Source organism: Pyrus communis, chromosome 11, assembly GCF_963583255.1.
Source record: "Pyrus communis chromosome 11, drPyrComm1.1, whole genome shotgun sequence".
Classification (NCBI taxonomy): Eukaryota; Viridiplantae; Streptophyta; class Magnoliopsida; order Rosales; family Rosaceae; genus Pyrus; species Pyrus communis.
The window spans coordinates 18,578,458-18,599,191 of NC_084813.1; the positions used below are offsets into that span (position 1 = coordinate 18,578,458).

General features: G+C 40.1%; 1 protein-coding gene and 1 long non-coding RNA gene across 2 annotated transcripts in view; both read right to left on the reverse strand.

Annotated features, from left to right (window-relative positions):
• Positions 1–20,734, reverse strand: part of LOC137707796 (uncharacterized) — a 69,818-nt gene that overhangs the window by 8,283 nt on the left and 40,801 nt on the right. The gene's annotated exons all lie outside the window — the stretch shown is intronic.
• LOC137707635 (vacuolar cation/proton exchanger 5-like) lies at positions 252–10,086 on the reverse strand. The gene is made up of 13 exons (XM_068446551.1): positions 9,972–10,086; positions 9,679–9,866; positions 9,340–9,585; positions 9,180–9,247; positions 8,906–8,934; positions 8,420–8,616; positions 8,097–8,309; positions 2,320–2,454; positions 2,052–2,168; positions 1,922–1,975; positions 1,645–1,761; positions 1,398–1,500; positions 252–1,258 (listed from the first exon to the last, which is right to left on the reverse strand). The coding sequence occupies exons 2-13, from the start codon at positions 9,784–9,786 to the stop codon at positions 252–254; spliced, it is 2,394 nt and encodes a 797-aa protein (XP_068302652.1). The 5' UTR covers positions 9,787–9,866; positions 9,972–10,086.

The window sequence follows — 20,734 nt, forward strand, 5'->3', positions numbered from 1 at the left end:
TTGACCCTTGTCCACCTCGTGAAAGTAATATTTGTATTCCTTCCCCATAAAGAATATGGATCATGATGATGGAGAACATCCACACTAGCCATTGAAGGAATGAGATCAGAGAAATACCTTGAAGAAAAATCTAGATTAAGTTTGAGAAGAGCAATAATCCCATTGTCATGAAAATTGAAGTAAGCAATGCCTAAACTAGCCTTTCTTGCACCAAATTGCTCCAGGAGAATATTGTTCCTGCTTTTTTGTGACTAGTCAAGGTCATTGATAGCAATTGAATAAACAACTATTGACTCGGCACCCAAGAATTGAGGCAAAGTTAGACAAAACTGTAATATCATAGTTTCCAGTGTAGCATTCCAGATTGCTATGAAAATTTTCAATGCATTATCCATGAGCTTAGGATGCTCAGTCTCATTTGGAGGCTGCAACTTTGGAAGAATGATCATCCAATACAAGTTCTCAATCTCAACAAGATTAGGAGAAAAAGAAGAGCAACCAATCTGCTCAGCACCCACTGCTAGAGAAAGAACCATAGAAATCAACATTTGAAAATTAAGAGAAAGTGATTCTGCCATGTTTTTGAGATGATCAGTTATGTATCCACGGATAAGAACTGCAAATGCTTCCTCTTCTTGTCTAAAATTCCCATCAGTATGCCATTTCAAGTTGGCATATTTTTCCAAAAGCCTGATAATGGTTCTAGTAACACCTATGGCAAGTATCACTAGTGGTAGACAAGTAGAATGCACTGCAGGATTGATGGGGTGCAGCTGTGGGATTAATAATTGAGGGTGGTCGTCAAAATGGTTCTCCTGGGACTGGAAACAGAGCTTCACCATTCGTGTTTTAGCTAACCAATCTCCCAGATCCCATCCCGGCCGAAATTCACGCCTAGTAGTGCATAGGTGAATGAATGAAGCATGTAGATCAACATCCAAGGCACCAAAATTGCATTCCAGGTGATTATTGAGAGAACATAAGAAATCCAAATGAGTGTCCAGATTGCCCTCACCACAGCTCTTCAACAATTCATCACACAGGTCAGTTGCACTGAAAATACATTTAAGTAATTTTCCCACAAGATACTTACGAAACCACCCACGGAAATCATTAAAAGAAACAGCACGTGGGAGCCAACGAAGGAAAACCCTCCAAGTTGCAAAACAATCAGGCAAGGGATTAAACACCGTAGGTCCATTTTTCATGGTATCAAGCAAGGACAGCTGACGAAGGCCCATAAGCTGCAACCTGTCATCTGAGAGTGTGAGCCAAAAATCCATACACGGTACACCGATGTCGAACCCAATGGGAGAAATATCATGCCTCAGAGACTTACTTAACAAGGAATCACTTGCAATTAAATCACAAGAACTGGGAGCCGGACTAGTGAATACCATCAGTCCTTTGAACTTTAGGATCTCTATGTACAAAGAAGCTCGCAGCAACGATAATGTAGCAAAGAATGAGCATCAGTCCTTTGAAGTAATTAGATGTTCCCTCCGGCAAGTTCAAATGCAATCCATTCATACGCATTATGTATAGGATAAGTAGTCGCTGCAGTGCTGATACAAGGAAACAAATTCATGTCTTTCTATTGCATTTGTGCCACGAAAAGATTTATGGTTTGTTTGAATGACGAACCTGCAGCATGAAGGCTACCACCAGAACAGTTATGAAAAGTGTCGCTGTCTCAAACAATTGGAAATCTAAGTCCATAGGGCACCCCATGAACCACCCAACCACCACACAAAACGGAATCTGCAGAAATCCAGGAAAAACGGAAAACTGTTGAGCAAGAAAGAAGAACGGACAAATTATATGAAAGCATGAACAGAATCAACACGACACCACATATATGTACCAAAAAAACAAACCATAGTAAATGTCAGTCTAAATACATATGATATTTGGTACTCACTCCAAACATAGATATCTGGGTTGATGAGCCAATTGCCACTCCTAAAGTTATATCCTGCACGAAACATTGAGGCAAAGTCAACAAGGAATGATAAATCATGAGTGATTATACCGATAGGACAATCACTTACAAGCTTGTCTTTCATGGCGAACATAATAGCACCAGCATGCTCTGCTGCGTTCCCAACAATTGGGAGCAAAATAACACTAATAAACGCAACTGGGATGCTCATTGCAACAGATGCACCCTGGAAAAAAAAAATACAGAAACACAAGACATTCCTCACAACAAACCCCACAAAAATACTATAAAATTTTCAAATCATCTAAAATTGGAGGTATAAATAATAGGATGAAAACTCTAGTACGATAAGACAATGATCTAACAAGATGAATTACCTCTATAGCATTAACTAAATATTCTGAGAGGACTGAAATCACCACGGTTAGAATTGATAGCCATATTATGGATTCCCACTTAGAGATCTCAGGAGCCTCTTCATCATCTGAATTTTCTTCGGTGTGATTCTCTGACTGGTTTTGTACCAAATTCATATAAACCATTAGATCACATATAGGAGAAAGTGCACAAACTCCACTTAATCAAATTCATCACACACTTGAACAGTGAAAGCAAAAGAATTAGTAACACAGTTTGAGGTCCTTATTGGCAAAGACTTGTACTAACCTGATGATGCAGAATCTATAAATAGAGCAGATTGTAATCTTTTAATTTAATTTTGGATGAATGAAAAATCTCCTTACTAGAACTCCCTGATTTCTTCCCCTTTCCTTTCGTCTCCTCGACCCCTAATTCGTCTCCTCGATCTTTTACTTCTTCTCGGTCCCGTCACACCCTTGTTCACCCTAATACTACCGCAGTTCTACATCAATTTGGTAATCAGAGCCTACAATCCCTTTCGTTGGCGTTTGATCCCTGCCATGGCACCCCAAACCGTGGCCAACCTTGCAGAACAATGTCATACGTTCCAAAACAAAGTCACGGACGATATCGCGGGCATAGAAACCCAACTCTCTAAACTCAGCACTGACCTCAAAGAAGAGTTGGTACAGGCTCACGCCCATCGTTCAACGACGGACCTTGCCATCACTAAACTTCAAAACTCCGTTCAGTTACTTATCAACCACTTTCGGGTTGAACACGCTGCAACTTCGTCTTCCTCCACAGTGATCCCAAGCTAGTCTACGCCACCACCAACAAGTGGCCTTTTGCCCACTCCACCGGTGGATCCTAAATTAAAGGCAGTGTCCTACGGAAGGCCGCTTAGCTCCACTGGGTCTTTGCCGCCACTCCATTATACTCAACACACAATAGGTCCTCCTCCAGTGACTCCTCAGGCTCTAAACCTCCCACCCGCTCCACATGATCAGTACCCTCATCCCCCTCGCCAGTTTGATAACGAGATCATCCGCCACATCAAACCTATCGCTCCTACTTTTGATGGTCGTGGGGATCCTACGATGTTTCTTGATTGGATCCAAGCCCTGGAAGATTATTTTGCTTGGTATGATTTGACGGATGCTTATAAACTACGCATTGGTAAGATGACATTACAGGGAGCCGCTAGACAATATTGGAATTCCGTGGAGGAGCAACTATACCAACTGGGACAACAGCCTGTGACTCTTTGGGACGAGATGAAATTCAAGCTTCGCGAACAATATCTTCCTACATTTTATCGCCATCAATTGTATGATCAGTTATGGACCCTTTCACAAGGAAGTTTTACCGTTACAGAATTCCACGCTCGTTTTATTGAACACAAAATACGTGCGGGGCTTCGTGAAGAACCCGACATCACCATGTCTCGTTTTATTCATGGTCTTCGTGACGATATCAAGCGTGAAGTCCGTCGGTTCCGTCCGTATACTTTGGAAGATGCATATTGCCATGCATTGGAAGCTGAAACCTTTTTGCGGCCACAACGTAGGTACACCGAGACTCCCGGGTATCCTTCCACTTCTGCTCCACACCGCAGTAATCCAAGCTCCAAATATGGCATCACTGGTCCACCTGCTCCCACGGTACCTGCCACAGAGAAGGGACCAGCCCTATCCACGGCTACTCACCTCGAATGCTATCGTTGCCATGCTAAGGGCCACATCGCCTCCCGTTGCCCCCACAGAACTTTAAATATTAGCTCCAACACTGAGGACCCTCGTGTGGACGAGTATGTGGAGCCCCTTGACCCTATTTATGATCCCGACCTTGATAATTGTTGTGAGGAAGAAGCATTGCAACAACTGAGTGTTATGCATTGTATTTATTCAGCATCTACACCTCCACCTCCTGATTCATGGAAACGCACAAGTATCTTCCAGACTTATGTCCCTTGCGGTACCACTCGATGCCAGCTAGTTATTGATGAGGGAAGTACGCTGAATGTTATTTCTAAAGCTGCCGTCGATCGTCTTCACCTTCAGGCCGAACCACATCCCCATCCTTTTCAAGTCGGCTGGGTAGATAAAACTAGGTTACCTGTTACTGAAAGATGTCTTGTTCCTCTTCAATTGGGTCCCTGTCACGAGAAACTTTATTGTGATATCCTACCTATGAGTGTTGCACATGTGCTACTAGGCCGGCCTTGGCTTTATGACCGTAACGTCAAAAGTTGCGGCCGAGAGAACACCTATACTTTCCAACATGAAGGGAAAAACATAACACTCAAGCCTTCCAACCCAGCCATCAAACCAATTAAGGAGGTTCAACCGACACTGCCCTTAAACGGAAAGGCTTCGGAGCATCGTTTAAGTATCTTATCACCTGTAGATTTCACACATGAACTACACGACACGGGTGTGGTCTTTGCTCTCTTGCTTAAACCGGTCTCTAAATTTACCCCCACTCCATTTGCCGAACCCATACGGCAGCTACTCACGGAATTCTCTGATGTTATACCTGAGGACTTACCAGATGAACTACCTCCAGCACGAGAGATTCAGCATGCCATCGACCTTGTTCCTGGTTCACAACTTCCTAACCTTCCCCATTATCGTATGAACCCACCTGAGCGAGCGGAATTAAATCAACAAATCCAGGGGTTGCTGGCTAAGGGTTTTATTCGTCATAGTTTAAGTCCTTGTGCTGTTCCAGTTCTCCTTACACCAAAAAAAGATGGCTCCTGGCGAATGTGTGTGGATAGTCGCGCCATAAATAAAATTACAGTTAAGTATCGTTTCCCAATACCGCGACTTGAGGATATGTTGGATGATTTGGCTGGTTCCCAATGGTTTTCTAAGATAGATCTTCGCAGTGGTTACCATCAAATCCGAATTCGTGAAGGAGATGAGTGGAAAACCGCGTTTAAAACCCCTGATGGTTTATATGAGTGGCTTGTTATGCCCTTTGGCATGTCCAATGCACCTAGCACGTTTATGAGGGTGATGACTCATGTGTTACGGCCCTATATTGGCAAATTTCTGGTGGTTTATTTTGATGACATCCTTGTATACAGCCACTCTCGAGAAGAACATCTCAAACATCTTCACTCGCTATTCTTTACATTACGAGCGGAAAAACTGTATGCTAACTTACCCAAATGTTCGTTTCTTCAACCGCAAGTTCTATTTTTGGGGTTCAATATTTCTGCAGCTGGGGTTAGCACCGATCCCACTAAAATGGAGGCTATTACTCGTTGGCCAACACCTACGACATTAACAGAGGCACGCAGTTTTCATGGTCTCGCCTCTTTTTATCGCCGATTTATTCCCGGGTTCAGTACTATTATGGCACCAATAACTGATTGCATGAAACAAGGAGTGTTTCTTTGGACTCCTGCAGCTGCCACGGCCTTTACAATTTTGAAGCAAAAGATGAGTCAAGCACCTGTTCTTCGACATCCTGATTTGACTAAAGTCTTTGAAGTGGCATGCGACGCTTCCGGAGTCGGCATTGGTGGCGTGCTTAGCCAAGAAGGACATCTAGTAGCCTACTTTAGTGAGAAACTTAATGCAGCAAAGCAACGTTATTCTACTTATGACAAGGAGTTTTATGCTGTGGTACAGGCCCTTCGGTATTGGCAATATTACCTATTGCCAAACGAATTTGTGCTATATTCCGATCATCAAGCTTTGAAATATCTCCACTCTCAACGCACCATCAGCAGTCGACATGTCAAGTGGTCCGAATATCTACAGATCTTTACGTTTGTTTTACGACACCGCCCAGGCATTGACAATAAGGCAGCTGATGCCCTTAGTCGCGTGGCTACTATTTTGCACACAATGACAGTTGAGGTCACTGGGTTTGATCATATTAAGGCCGAGTATTCGTCGTGTCCAGATTTTGGAATTATTTTCCATGAAGTTTTCAACGGTAACCGTCGTGAGTATGTGGACTTTATTACAAGGGATGGGTTCTTGTTTCGGAAAACCCAATTATGCATTCCTCGTACTTCTCTTTGTGAATTCCTTATTTGGGAACTACATGGTGGTGGTTTGGCTGGACATTTTGGTAAAGATAAAACCATTGCCTTGATGGAAGATCGTTTCTATTGGTCGTCGTTAAAACGTGATGTTGCTCGGCTCCTCTCCCAATGCCGCACATGCCAGCTAGCTAAAGCTCGCAAACGTAACACAGGTCTGTATACCCCCTCTACCAATCCCTCATGCTCCTTGGAAGGATATTAGTATGGATTTTGTGCTTGGTTTACCTAAGACTAGTCGCGGCCATGACTCTATCTTTGTCGTAGTTGATCGCTTTTCTAAAATGGCGCATTTTCTACCTTGTGCCAAAAATACCGATGCTTCTCATGTGGCCAAATTATTTTTTAAGGAAGTAGTTCGTTTGCATGGCCTCCCTGTCTCTATTGTTTCTGATCGTGATGTCAAATTTGTTAGTTATTTTTGGAAAACCTTGTGGAAGCTTTTCGGGACTACTTTGAAGTTTTCCTCCGCTTTCCATCCCCAAACGGATGGACAAACGGAGGTGGTTAATCGCAGTCTTGGAAATTTACTTCGCTGTTTAGTTGGGGATAAGCCTGGTAATTGGGATCTCTTGTTGCCTGTGGCTGAGTTTGCTTATAACAACTCAGTTAATCGAAGCACCGGTAAAAGTCCTTTTGAGGTTGTTCACGGGTTTTCTCCCCGATCACCTGTGGATCTAGTTCTCTTCCTATGGCTGCCTGCGCCTCCGACTCTGCTACGTCATTTGCTGAACATATTCGACAACTGCATGATGACGTCCGTCGGCAAATAGCCATGCACACCGACAGTTATCAACTGGCCGCCAATGCTCATCGTCGTCACCAGGAGTTTCAGCACGGGGATTTTGTTATGGTGCGGATCTGTCCTGAGCGTTTTCCTAAGCAATCTTTTAAAAAGCTTCATGATCGTTCGATGGGTCCTTATCGTGTCCTTAGGAAGCTTGGGTCCAATGCTTACTTGATTGAGTTACCTGCCACGATGCAGATCAGTCCCATTTTTAATGTCTCTGACTTATCTCCTTATCGGGGAACCTTTTCTCCACCTCTGTCGATAGATGTTGCTCAGAGTTCCATTCCTCCTATGGCACCACGACTTCCGTCCACTATTTCTGCCCCTACAGAGCAGATTGCTGACGTTTTGGATCATGAAGTTGTGACTTCGTCTACTGGAGGATCGACCCGTTATCTGGTTCGTTGGGTGGGAAAGCCTGCTACTGAGGATACTTGGATTACAGAAGCTGAATTTCGCGAGTTGGATTCCAGTCTTTTGCACCATTATCAGGATGCTCTTCAGGATCTTGATTTGGCAGCATCCCGTCCTCCTATCATCCATACTTACAAACGTCGTCGTTGTCCTTAATATTGGCTTACTCGCCTGTGTCGAGTTCTTTTCAGTGGGGGAGAATGATGCAGAATGCATCTCCTAATTCTACTTGGATTAGCTTTCCTTTTATTAGTTTTCCTATTTTAGTTAAGAATTCCCCGTTGTTAAAGGATTTCTTATTCGTTAAATTGCTTTCCTAATTTTTCAAAGTTTGTCTCTATAAATAGAGCAGATTGTAATCTTTTAATTTAATTTTGGATGAATGAAAAATCTCCTTACTAGAACTCCCTGATTTCTTCCCCTTTCCTTTCGTCTCCTCGACCCCTAATTCGTCTCCTCGATCTTTTACTTCTTCTCGGTCCCGTCACACCCTTGTTCACCCTAATACTACCGCAGTTCTACATCACCTGATCAACTGGAATATATAAATTCTGTTGGCTTCTCAATTGAAAAAATAGATATGAAGCATAGGCGACGAGCATAATGCAGCTAGTGAATCTCGAAAGAGATAACTCAGACTTCCCATAGTGCAACTCTGTCCGAGTAGAGTGCAGTACTGCTGGAAAGAGCAGACCCATGACCGCCATCAATAGCAATCCAGAGTTCACTCCAGAAGTTGCCTGAGAATATAGAAACTTTGAACTTTAGTTGCTAGAAAAAGATATGGAAGATCGAATACATAAATAAAACCAAATAAACAAAGCACTCTTTTTTCACAGACGAAATATACCTTGTTGAACACTTGCTCCCTCTGTGAATGCACAAGTCCACCAGCAAAGAATGCGCATCCAAGCACAAGCAACATGTTCGATAGGATTGAGCCTAGTAAGGATTGTTGAACAACACGAATCATGCCTCTTTTCAGAGCATAAATTGATATTATCAATTCTGTTGCGTTTCCAAAGGTGGCATTTAAAAGACCTCCAACTGCAGAATTAAGTCATGATTGGAGTTATGGGTAACATTTTTGGATCAACAAAATGGATACTAATTGTAAAGTTAGTGCAACCGCTTTCAAATTTTAGGGTTAAATGTGAAAGGAAACATGTGATGCAGGTGAAGTACCGGTTGGATGAGGAAATTTTAGTGCTCAAACCAAACTTAAAAGTTATATGAAGACTTGTGGAATCTAGCATTGATCAGTGACACAAGCTTCAAGCTTTATGAAGACTTATGAAATGGAAAAAACGGATATTTGCATTAACAACATGCTTACCTGTTGGTCCAGTATAGCAAGCCAGTTGCCTGCATCAAAAGAAGCCAAGCTGTATTAGGAACTCAATAATGCATATTGATTGCAAGGTAAGTTGATATGGACTTCCGTCTCAAGTGCTCGCAGATTAAACCCTAATACGCTAAAACACTAACAAATGTTGTTTTCTAATACATCAAGTTAACTGGATAGCTGTTCAGACATGGCTGTTGGATTCCACTCGTAACATTTCTGTTTGTAAACAAAGAGTATACATAGAGAGTGCAAGAAATCTTACTCCGTTGCATATCCTAATCGCTCAGCCAAAGGTATGATTCCCAACAAGCTTAAAAGAAAGACCCAACCCTGAAATGCTTTGAAATAATCAAATAAACTAGGCATACAATCGTGTGATGATCCGAGACCTTCGCACGCAGAAAAAGATAGTGAAAACTCACATGATGGCCGGTTAATTTATCAACCACGATTGCTAAAGGGCCAAAAGGCATGAGCAAATTAATTTGGGCAGAGAAAACTACAATCCTGATGCTATCGACCACACTATTCATGACATGGGGACAACAGTCATTTGCACCGCCAGAATAAAGATCCCTGAGGGGAGCCTCATCCAATGAATGTTTCTCACCCCCAACTAGGCTCTGATCCTCGAACTCAAACACTGATTTGGGCTGTGTTGATCCCATCTGTGGAGCCGAAATCTTGTTACCGAAGATTATCACTGCTACCAAAAGAAAATGCCTTTGATACCATATATAGCTAAAGAATTTATAACTGACCTCAGCATGGGAATTGATTTTTATTGTAGCTGCATCGTTGTTCCTACCATTGTTGTCGTTGTTGTTGTTGTTGTTGTTGTTGTTGTTGTAACGGTTATCAGAATCCATGAGGTGGAAGTAAAAACTCTATGCCAAGAAATCAACAAGAATTCCATCTCCGAACACGGGCATCGCTACTTCATCACATTCTCCACAATCAACACACATACATACAATGATAGAAATCAATTAACATGAGATCTAAAAAATGTATGTCTATACATACACATAACATCTATGCATATACACCCTACCTGTTTTTAATAAAGCTCATATTGCAGACCTGGGCGTAAGCAAGTTTATTAGTGCAGCGTGCTCCCCTTCAGCACCCAAATTCAACTTCGAATACCCCTCCCCGTTCTTTACTCTAGATTAAAATATCCCTTGAATCAGAATAAATCCCAAATGATTTTTTTTTTTTTTTTTGTCAAGAACATGAATTTTACAACCCTAATAAAAAAATATCACGCATCAATATGCATACATACATATATATATATACATATATATATATATATATATTTGTATATTTATGTATGTATTCTTTACCTGTTTCTAACAAAACCCTAATGAAATTTTGGATAAGAACCCCAACAAACAAAACAAGAACCAGAATTATGGAAAGTAAAGAACTAACCTTGTGGTATAATGGAATTGCATATATAATATATATATATATATATATATATATATATATATATATATGCGTGTTTATATATAGATTCTCCAATGTGAACCCTAAAAAATCAGACCCAAAAGAACATGCATGAGAAATGTACTTTTTGTCTAGAAAAGTTCTGGGATTCCTTCCAAAGTAAACAAAAAGAATGGAAGGCAGAAGATAAAAACAAAGGAGGTAGCTATTAAGTGCAAATTTGCAAATTGATTGTTTTGATAAAAGTGGAAATTAAACAGTTTTGACAGATATTGATACGCGAAATGTGATCCACAGCCATCTGAGGGAAACCCGCCATTTTCTCCCCAGCAAATATCAGTATCTTTCCTTTCCTATTTTCAGACATGCAAATGCAATGGTTTCTTTCTTCCTTTCTTTTGTTTTTCTTTCAACTCAATCACTTTAATTTATTCCGTTTTCATAGCAGAAAAAACGTTGCACCGTTGACACGGACCAATCTCGCCACTCTCAAATTGCCATATTAAGCAGTTTTATTTTATATTTTCTATCAATATACACGATATCTTACATTAACAGCTAAAAATCTCTGGCAGAGCCACATAATTAAGCAACCATAATGTTTTGTATTGATCAATTCGTTATTCTTAAGAGTCGAACACATACATTTAACTCACAGATGTAGAGAAATACTATTGACAACAATTTTAACTTTTCATTTTTCAAGAAAAGTTTATGTACTTCCTAATTGACTATCCATTGTCACCAGCTAGTACTATGGCTAAAATGCAAGTTCCAACTCTAGAGCAAAAAACGTAGGTTACAACGAATTGAAGATTTGAACTGATACATCAGGATTTTTAGTTGTTCGATCTTATTCATACTGGTTCGATAAAAAAACTCTTAAACCATTTTCAAAGGGGATGTCAAAAATGCCATATCGACATAATTCAGTAACAAATGGCGTACCATTCACTCCAACTGAGATGTCAAAGCTAACATGAAAAAGAAAACTAAGCTGACAAAGACAAAGAAATGTCAAAATTGATGCTGCCTTCAAATGTGGTTTTTGTTATTTCCAAAGGCATTCCGCTTGTCTTATCTTAAAATGTTAGCATATTTAAGTATTATTTTAGTATTTTTAAACCAACAACGACCCATGTCACATCCCGGCCCGGGCCCCCACCACATCCCAGGCTCGACTCAACTGTAGCACGATATTGTCCGCTTTAGGTCCCGACCATGCCCTCACGATTTTGTTTTTGGGAACTCACACGAGAACTTCTCAGTAGGTCACCCATCCTGGGATTGCTCTTGCACGAACTCGCTTAACTTCGGAGTTCCGATGGAATTCAAAGCTAGTGAGCTCTCAAAATGCCTCGTGCTAGGTAGAGATGGGAATATACATATAAGGCTTACAGGATCCACTCCCCTGGGCGATGTGGGATCTTACAATCCAACCCCTTTAGGGCGTCGACGTCCTCGTCGGCACACTCGCACCACACGACAGAGTTGCTCTGATACCAAATTGTTACATCCCGGCTCGGGCCCCCACCACATCCTGGGCTCGACTCCACTGTAGCACAATATTGTACGATTTGGATCCCAACCGCGCCCTCACGGTTTTGTTTCTGGGAACTCACACAAGAACTCTCTAGTGGGTCACCCATCCTGGGATTGCTCTCGCGTGAACTCGCTTAACTTCGGAGTTTTGATGGAATCTGAAGCCAGTGAGCTCCCAAAATGCCTCGTGCTAGGTAGAGATGAGAATATACATATAAGGCTTATAGGATCCACTCCCCTATGCGATGTGGGATGTTACAACCCAACTTTTATTATTTTGTTAAAAAAAAAAAAAAAAAACATAAATGAAGCAATAAATTTTTGGCATATCGGGTGGAAGGAAATATTGACAATATGTCAAAATACCAAGTCAGCCATCATATTTCAATTTGATGTTTTGAATTTGACATCTCATTTGGAGATGCTCTTATAGAGTTTTATTGTAAGGTTTAAATTGTCTTTTACAAGAGATTCAATTAAATGCATAAAAAACTATGGTCAGTTAAATAGACACAAGGCATGATTCTGGGAGGGTAAGCAACAATGTCTTAAAAACACGTCCGAGGTGTGCCTAGGCGACTTTAGAGGCGGGGCAGAAGTGAAAACGCCTCAGCCCAGTGTGCGTAGGCAAAAACTCACCTAGATTTGGTCAAGGCGCACCTTAGGGCCTCCATTCTCTTCTTCGCACGACACCACCAACCGAGCAGCATCGCCACCACCCAAAAAGAGGGAAAGTGAGAGTCATGGAGATTGTACTGAGAGAAAGAGAGTGGGTGGGGATGTAAGTGGACAATACAAATGCTGTAAAATGAGTGGATATTAATGTGTGTGTGTGTGTGTGTGTGTGAGAGAGAGAGAGAGAGAGAAAGAAGAGGGTAAGTGAGAGTGAGGGAGAGTGTACTGAGAGAGAGTGGGTAAGGGATGTATGTGGACCGTATTAATGTTGTAAAATGAGTGAATATTAGTAAAAGAAATAGAGAAGAGGGAAAGTGAGAGTGAGGGAAAGAGTGGGTGGGGGATGTATGTAGACTATATTAATATGTAAAATAAGTGGATATTAACAAAAGGAGAGAGAAAAGGGAAAGTGAGAGTGTACCGATGGAAAGAAAGTGAGCAGGGATGTATGTGAACCGTATTAATGTTATAAAATGAGTGGATATTAACGAGAGAGATGAGGGAAAGTGAGAGTGAGGGCAAGTGTATTGAGGGAAAGAGAGTGGATGGATAATGTTTGTAAAACATATTAATGTAATAAAATGAGTAGACATTAACAAGTGAAAGAAACTATTTGTTACTATCTCCTTTTTTTTTTTTTTTTTTTTTTTTTTTTTTTTTTTTTTTTAATGTATGTGGACCATATTTGGATGAATGATTTATTTATTGTATGGGAATTAAATTTGTTTATCACTTGTGCACTTTTGAATGACAATGGATATTTGTTTACAAATTATTATATTTTTCACGTGGTAGGCCTATTTGACTGAACTGTATTTAGGACTAGAGAGGGAGAGAAGCCGACGGCAAGAAAGAGAAGAGAGATTTAATTGTGAGATGTTGTTATCCCCCTATGCAATGCCTTTATTTATAGTAAGAAGAGGGAGAATAAATCCTTCTCTTCCAAGGAATACAAGTCCTAATAGGGAAGAATAATTAGAATCAAATCTAATCTAGGATTTACACAATCACACTTAAACAAGAAGTTTATAACACTCCCCCTTGAGTGTGTAAATACTGAAGTAGATTCAGCATCATGTAGAGGTTGAGGAAGTTGACTCGTCAGCACTGATTCTGGGAACACGCTATTCTCAATAAGGTAGGAACTTGCATAAGGAAGTGAGTCTCACAAAAAACCATATGGCTATGGTTAAAACCCAAGTAGGGAAAAAACCCATAGTCTAAGGAAAAATGCGTGAGTAATGCAAAGTCAAATGAAATGTCTACGGGACATCATCAGGGATATGATCAACCTAAGGTGGGTGCCTTGTCAAAACCTCGTTAGGTAGCAAAAACCCAGTGGGAAAAATGCTCCTAATCGTAGGAAAAATAGTACATTAAGATCAATCATGTATACTTAAGGATACTCCCCCTGAGTTTGACACAATTCTAAAGAGAACTAGCAATGTTCCAACTTAGAAAGTTTACGCATACCAGCTCCTTGAACAAGCTTCTGAAACGTAATCTTCGGTAGTGATTTGGTGAAAAGGTTGGCCATATTATCTTGTGAATGGATTTGTGTGACTTCAATGTTCTGATGCTTTCGTTGTTGATGTGAGAAAAAGAATTTCGGCTCAATGTGCCTGGTGTTGTCTCCTTTGATGTAACTCTTCTTAAGCTGTTTGATGCATGTTGCGTTGTCTTCATAAATCATCATCAAGACAACAGTGACGGGGTAATAATCGCATGAGCTTTGAATATGACCCACAACTGCTCTCAACCAAAAGTATTCCCAAGTTGCTTCGTGTAAGGGAGAATTTCAGCATGATTAGACGAAGTGGCAACTAAGGTCTGTTTGGTTGACCTCCAAGAAACTGCAGTGCCTCCAACAGTAAAGACATAACCTATTTGAAAGTGCGCCTTGTGCGGGTCAGATAAGTATCCTACGTTAGCATAACCAACAAGGCGAGAATCGACATCCGTAGTACCCTTAAGGTAGTAGATTAAACAAGTCCACATCTGTAGTACCCTTAAGGTAGTAGAAGATGTCTTTGACATCAGTCTAATGTCTGGATGTTGGTGCATTACTGTATTATGCTAAAAGATTAACAGCGAATGAGATGTTGGGTCTAGTGTATTGAGCTAAGTATAATAAAATGCCTATCGCACTTAGATAAGGAACTTCAGGCTCCAAAATCTCTTCATCATCCTCATTCAGACGGAAATGATCTTGTTTTGCATCTAGCGATTGAGCGACCATAGGAGTACTCGAAGGCTTCGCTTTATCCTCATTAAAATGGCGCAACACCTTCTGGGTGTTATTCGTTTGATGTACTAAGACTCCATCCGAATGGTGCTTTATCTCGAGACTAAGCCAATATCGAGTCCTTCGTAGATCTTTCATCTCAAATTCTGACTTCAGGTGTGCGGCAGTTCTCACGAGTTCTTGAAGAGTTCCAATGAGGTTCATGTCATCGACATATGTTGCAACTATCGCATTCCGCATAGTTTGTTGTTCACATATCCCTAACTAGTCAAATACTCACTCAAATGATTATACGACATTCTTTCAAATTGCTTCAAACCGTAGAGTGAACGCTTCTGTATCAAGATCCCCATAGAGATACGCAGTTACTACGTCCATCAATTGCATACTTAGTTTTTCATAAACTACCAAACTGATAAGGTAGCGAAAACTAATCACATCCATAACGGGTGAATATGTTTCGTCATAGTCAATCTCGGGGTATTATGAGAAGCCTTGCGCAACAAGACGAGCTTTGTAATGCATAATTTCGTTTTTCTCATTACGTTTTCAAATGAAAACCCACTTGGCTTATGAGATACACATGTCAAAGAGTATGAGCTGCATGTCCAAAAACCTTACATTTGGTAAGCGAATCGAGTTCAACTTGGATTGCTTGTTTCCAGTTTAACCAATTAGTTCTACATTGACATTCATTAACGAAAAGGGATTCAATGTCATCGCTCAACATTATCTCAGTAGCTACTGCATATGCTAATGCATCGTCGACGATCATCTCATTTCTACACCAAACATCATCCAAGCTATCATAATGGATTGAAATCTCACGATTCTCGGGAGGTGGATTCGTCTCTTTAAGGACACTTCCATAATCTAGAATTTCCTTATGAGTTGGATAGAATGAGTAGGTGACATTCGGATTCACAGTAGGCTCTTTAGGTGCCTATTCTGTGGATTTCCTCTTTCGGAGGTGTGAATCCTTTAAACCAAGAGGTTTGCCACGCTTTTGTGTAAGGGCAGAAGATTGGCTAGCTGATAATGTATGTGGATCGATCAAGGTGGAGTCCCAAACCTCCAGGAGGAAAGTTCGTCGTACATTTGGTACATCTATCTTTGCAGGCACATTCGCAGCTAAAATATGTGATCTTGTCACTCGCGCTAAATCGGTGAAACATCTGGCATGCTCTAAACTATGATCTGGAGATCTAATATGTGTTGCACATAAGTCTCGAATTGAGTGGTGTGGGGATATAAATGAGACAAAGTAGGAGTCATCCACGATAATTCGCATTGTTCTTCAGGAACGTTGACGTTCTTATCTCCCCCTAACGACATGAAGATTGTCTCATAGAAGTGACAATCCGTGAAACGAATGGTAAACAGATTGCCTGTCAAAGGTTCTAAGTAATGAATGATTGAATGAGAATCGTATCTAACATAAATACCCATCTTTTGCCGAGGCCCTATTTTTGTACGTAAGGACGGCAAAATCGACACATAGACTGCACAACCAAAAAACAAGCAGATGCGATATGTCGGGTTTGTATCCATTAACCAACTGAAGGGTGCTACATGGTTGGGTTGCAACAGGCCTCAAGCTGACCAACATAGCTGCGTGCAATATTGTATGGCCCCAAGCAGCGATCGGGAAGCTTGGTACGTATGACCAATGATCAAGCAATCATTTGTAAGCGCTTAATAAATACCTCTGCCAGGCCATAATGGGTATGAACATGAGGTATTGGATGTTCAAGATCAACCCCAACCGACATGCAATAGTCATCAAAAGTTTTAGATGTGAATTCTCTAGCATTATCCAATCGAATAGATTTGATAGGATAATCAGGGTAGTGAGTCCTGAGCTTAATAACTTGAGCCAACAGTTTGGAGAATGCAGCATTCCTTGTGGACAACAAGTGCACGTGTGACCAACATGTGAAAGTGTAAACCAAAACCATAAAATATCTAAATGGTCCTCAAGGAGGGTGAATTAGTCCATAAATGCCCCCCTGAATCCTTTGTAGGAAAATATGAGGATTCGAACAAATCTTATCATAAGAAGGCTTAATAATAAGTTTTCCCATAAAGCAGGTTTAACATGTGATTCCTTGAATCGAACTTGAGCTTCCGGTTAATAGATGCCCACGTGAAGATTTGGGGATACGACGCATCGCTGTTCGTCCAGGGTGTCCCAAATGATCATGCCACAGTGTAATTTCATGCGCAGTCCTAAAGGTAGGGCCGGCCATATAGTGGCTTTCTATAAGGCGTATAGTTATAGTATACAGACCACTCGGGATACGCTTCATATTCTCTAGAATATGCTTATGGCCATATTCGTAGGAAATTATGCATAGAAATTCAACTTCATTTTCTACATAGGTTTCAGCGTGGTAATATTGTCTCTAATGTCTTTGAAACTCAGCAACGTTCTTTCGAAACGTGGAGAATAAAGTGTCTCATCAATGGTCAAAATTATACCATTGGACAACATTATACGTGTCTTACCGTATCCTTCGATCAAGTTGGATGGGCCTAAGAGGGTTGTCAGAGGTGCATTCTTAGGTATAAAGTTAGTGAAATAGATGCGTTCACGTAAAACGGTGTGTGTGGTTACACTATTTACCAGACAACTAACTTTCCCACTAGTCATACTTAGAATAAAAATTAATTTGAATCGGTCACATGCATAAAAGTTCTAAAAATAAATATCCATTCAAAATAATTTAAGTATTCAAGAATGGTAATTAATAAACTTAATATCCAAAAACAAATCACCAACAAATAATCCAAATATAAAAGAAAATTGTTCAAAAATTAAACCAAAAAACAAGGAGGGTTCGGCCACTAGGTGGAATTTGGCCCCATTGTCTAAATTTCAACTAGAAAAATAGTTTATGTCTAAGATTCTAACTTCCATAGGGGTAATAGCCCCTTGAAAGTTAGAAACCTCCATCTTGGTACTCTCCGGTTCATCCACTTGCACAGAGTTTGATTTAAACTTCTTACAACATGAATGATATTCAGCTACAACCTTCTGGGAAGCACGACAAACACAGGACCAATAGTCCTTTGAACCACAACGATAGCACATGTCCGCATCCATGGTTTCAGGTGCATTGCCCTTATTCTTGAAGTTTGGGGCCTTATGAGCGAGGTTAGGGCACTTCTGGGCTCAATCTCCTCCCTTAGATGGGCTTTGGCTCTGCTGACCTTGACGGGATGGCTTTTGGCCGCCTCTACCACGCCTATTATGGCGTTTGTTTGTGCTATAGTGTGCTTCAGGCACAACAGTCGCCCCAGTAGGTCGAGTTTGATGATTTTTCATCAACAACTGATTCTCGTTTTAGCGAGAAGTAAAACAAAGATCAAATCCGAAAACTTAAAGAACTTCTGAGCCCTATATTGTTGTTGCATGACAATACTAGTAGCAGAAAAGGTCGTCCAGAAGATCCTCTTCGGTCAAGGTCTTAGAAGACTTGAGAAGTGATCGGATTCAACAAAGTTTAGAATTATATTCATTCACATACTTAAAGTCTTGGAAGTGCAAATGATGCCAGTCATGTCTTGTTTCAAGCAAGAAGATGTCATTTTGGTGATCAAAACAATTAGCCAAAGCAACCCAGAGTTCTCATGGATCTTCCCTAGCAAGGTACTCGGTTTGCAGTGCGTCATGAATATGTCTTCGGATGAAGATCATGGCAGTGGCTTTCTTAGCTTCGTGAACTGGGTTATCCATCTCATCTTCAATGGCGGGACGCAAATTCTTTGCAGTGAGGTGGAGCTTCACATCTTGGACCCACTTGAGGTAATTTCTTTCAGAAACCTCCGAAGCTGTAAAGTTGAGTTTGTTCAAATTTGACATGTTCCTAGCACAAAATAATGGACAAGATGTGGTTTGGTAATGGAGAAAAATCAATTCATTCACATAGAAGTAGAACATTCGGGTTCTAATAGACATTTATTGGTTTAAACTCGCATGAAAAAACTTCGGTTTGTCATGGGTGATGTTTTTAAGGAAAACTTTAGGTTTTCAAACAAGACATGTTTCTAGAAACTTCAGGTTTCGAAATAATTATGAACTTCAGGTTCATATGTTCCTGCAAACAAACGCAAATATATATACAGAAATATGCAACAAGAAAATATGCAAATAGAACTTCAGGTCTATAATTATAATTGAATTAATTATTTGGACTTCGGGCCAAATTTAAAGTGTGGGTGAAAAATTATAAAACCTAAAGTGTCTAAAAATAATAGACAACTAATACTCAGGGTCCAAAAACATGGACCAAAGTCCACGGGTGGGCTGAGCAAAATTGTACTATGGTCTAGGCCCAAAAACTAGGCTTAGATAGACACGGGCTGATCAGGCCCCAAACACAATTTAAGCTGCAAGCCCATTAGCAACAATCGGGCTGCAAAAACCAGGTCCAAAAAACAATGGCCCAAATGGGCACTGATCAGATGCAGGTATACCAATCTACTAGCTGCAGGCTGGGATGGCGTGTATGCGGAACATGGATACACCAGCACGGGACTGGGATCCGGTGCATCGCGGGCATTTGGAATCAAATCTAATCTATGATTTATACAATCACACTTAAACAAGAAGTTTATAACATTTCATATAAAATTATATATAATATATATTTTAAAAATTTAGGTCTCGTGAGGTTTCACCTCAAGGCTTTCTCCTAGGCAGGGCTATCCATGAAACGCCTCGCCTACGCCTTTGCCTTTTAAAACATTGGTCAACGGTTAGGGGGTGAGCAAAAATGTACTCAAAATTCTTGAGCAAGTGCTTAAGAACATTTAACTATGCACTCAAGTTCTTACAATCGATTCTACTCACCCCTAATTTGCATGTAACAGAAAATAATAAAATATCACATCCCTCAAAATTTTTACTTAAACATCTTTCAAACAATCCAATGTTTCATTTTTTTTACAGTGCCTCCAAAAACATTACGTTTTTATAGGGTGAAGTTAATATAATTACCCAGTTTAGGGATAATTTAAAATGGTGTTAATCTTTTAAAATTTTCCAAATAATTATCTAACATTTTAAAAATTGAAGCGTTAAGTGAGGAACTTGACAATTGTTATAGCGGGATTTTACCTTGACGTCATTTATAAAGCTCTAACTCCCCAAATTGATTCCTTTAAACTAGACAAAGTTAGCGTTTAATTTGGTTGAAAGGGCTCAAATTGAGGATTCAAAATTCTAAAATATGAAAATTAGCCTCAACATTTGTCCATATCATTACTTAAATTTGATGACATTGTCACTTAACAGTAGTGATGTTATCACTTTACGTTGGTGACCTAACGAGTGTTTATATTTATAAATGTTTTGTGGTTATTTGAAATATTTTAGTTATTCGTACTTCCTTGTTTTTTTAACCATAAAGGTTGGGACTAATTTGGAATCACACTAGAGGTTGGTTAGTTATTCGTACTTCCCTGTTTTTTAACCATAACAAGCAGTTGCTAGCTATAATTGGTGTATTTGTGTTAAGTTACCAAAAACAAAAAAAACAAAAAACGAAAAACAAAAAACAAAAATTGTGTTAATTATGACTAGCCCATCTTTTAGTTTAGAACAAACATAACCCTTAAGAGTAAAATAATGTTGTTAAGAAACAGTAACAATTGAACTCTTATTATTTATTTAAAATATAAATTCATCCGAGTTCATTTTTCATTACATAATAACAGCCAAACTCAATCAAACCAAAGATAACTGATTAATGGACTATACTAATCATTCCATTTATAGCATCTGTCGTAATTGTTGGTGTCCCAGTTCCACAGGCATGGATGGCCTTCAAACACAGCCCAATTACATGTTCCACAATAGTCACCATCTCTAAAGTTATCATGTATATCGAACCATT

Coding starts and splice junctions, on each gene's coding strand:
- LOC137707635 (XM_068446551.1), bottom strand. CDS start 9,786: ATGGATTCTGATAACCGTTACAACAACAACAACAACAACAACAACAAC. Junction 9,586..9,678: donor AAATCAATTCCCATGCTGAG/GTCAGTTATAAA, acceptor TCGGCTCCACAG/ATGGGATCAACACAGCCCAA. Junction 1,762..1,921: donor CCCAGATATCTATGTTTGGA/GTGAGTACCAAA, acceptor GGATTTCTGCAG/ATTCCGTTTTGTGTGGTGGT.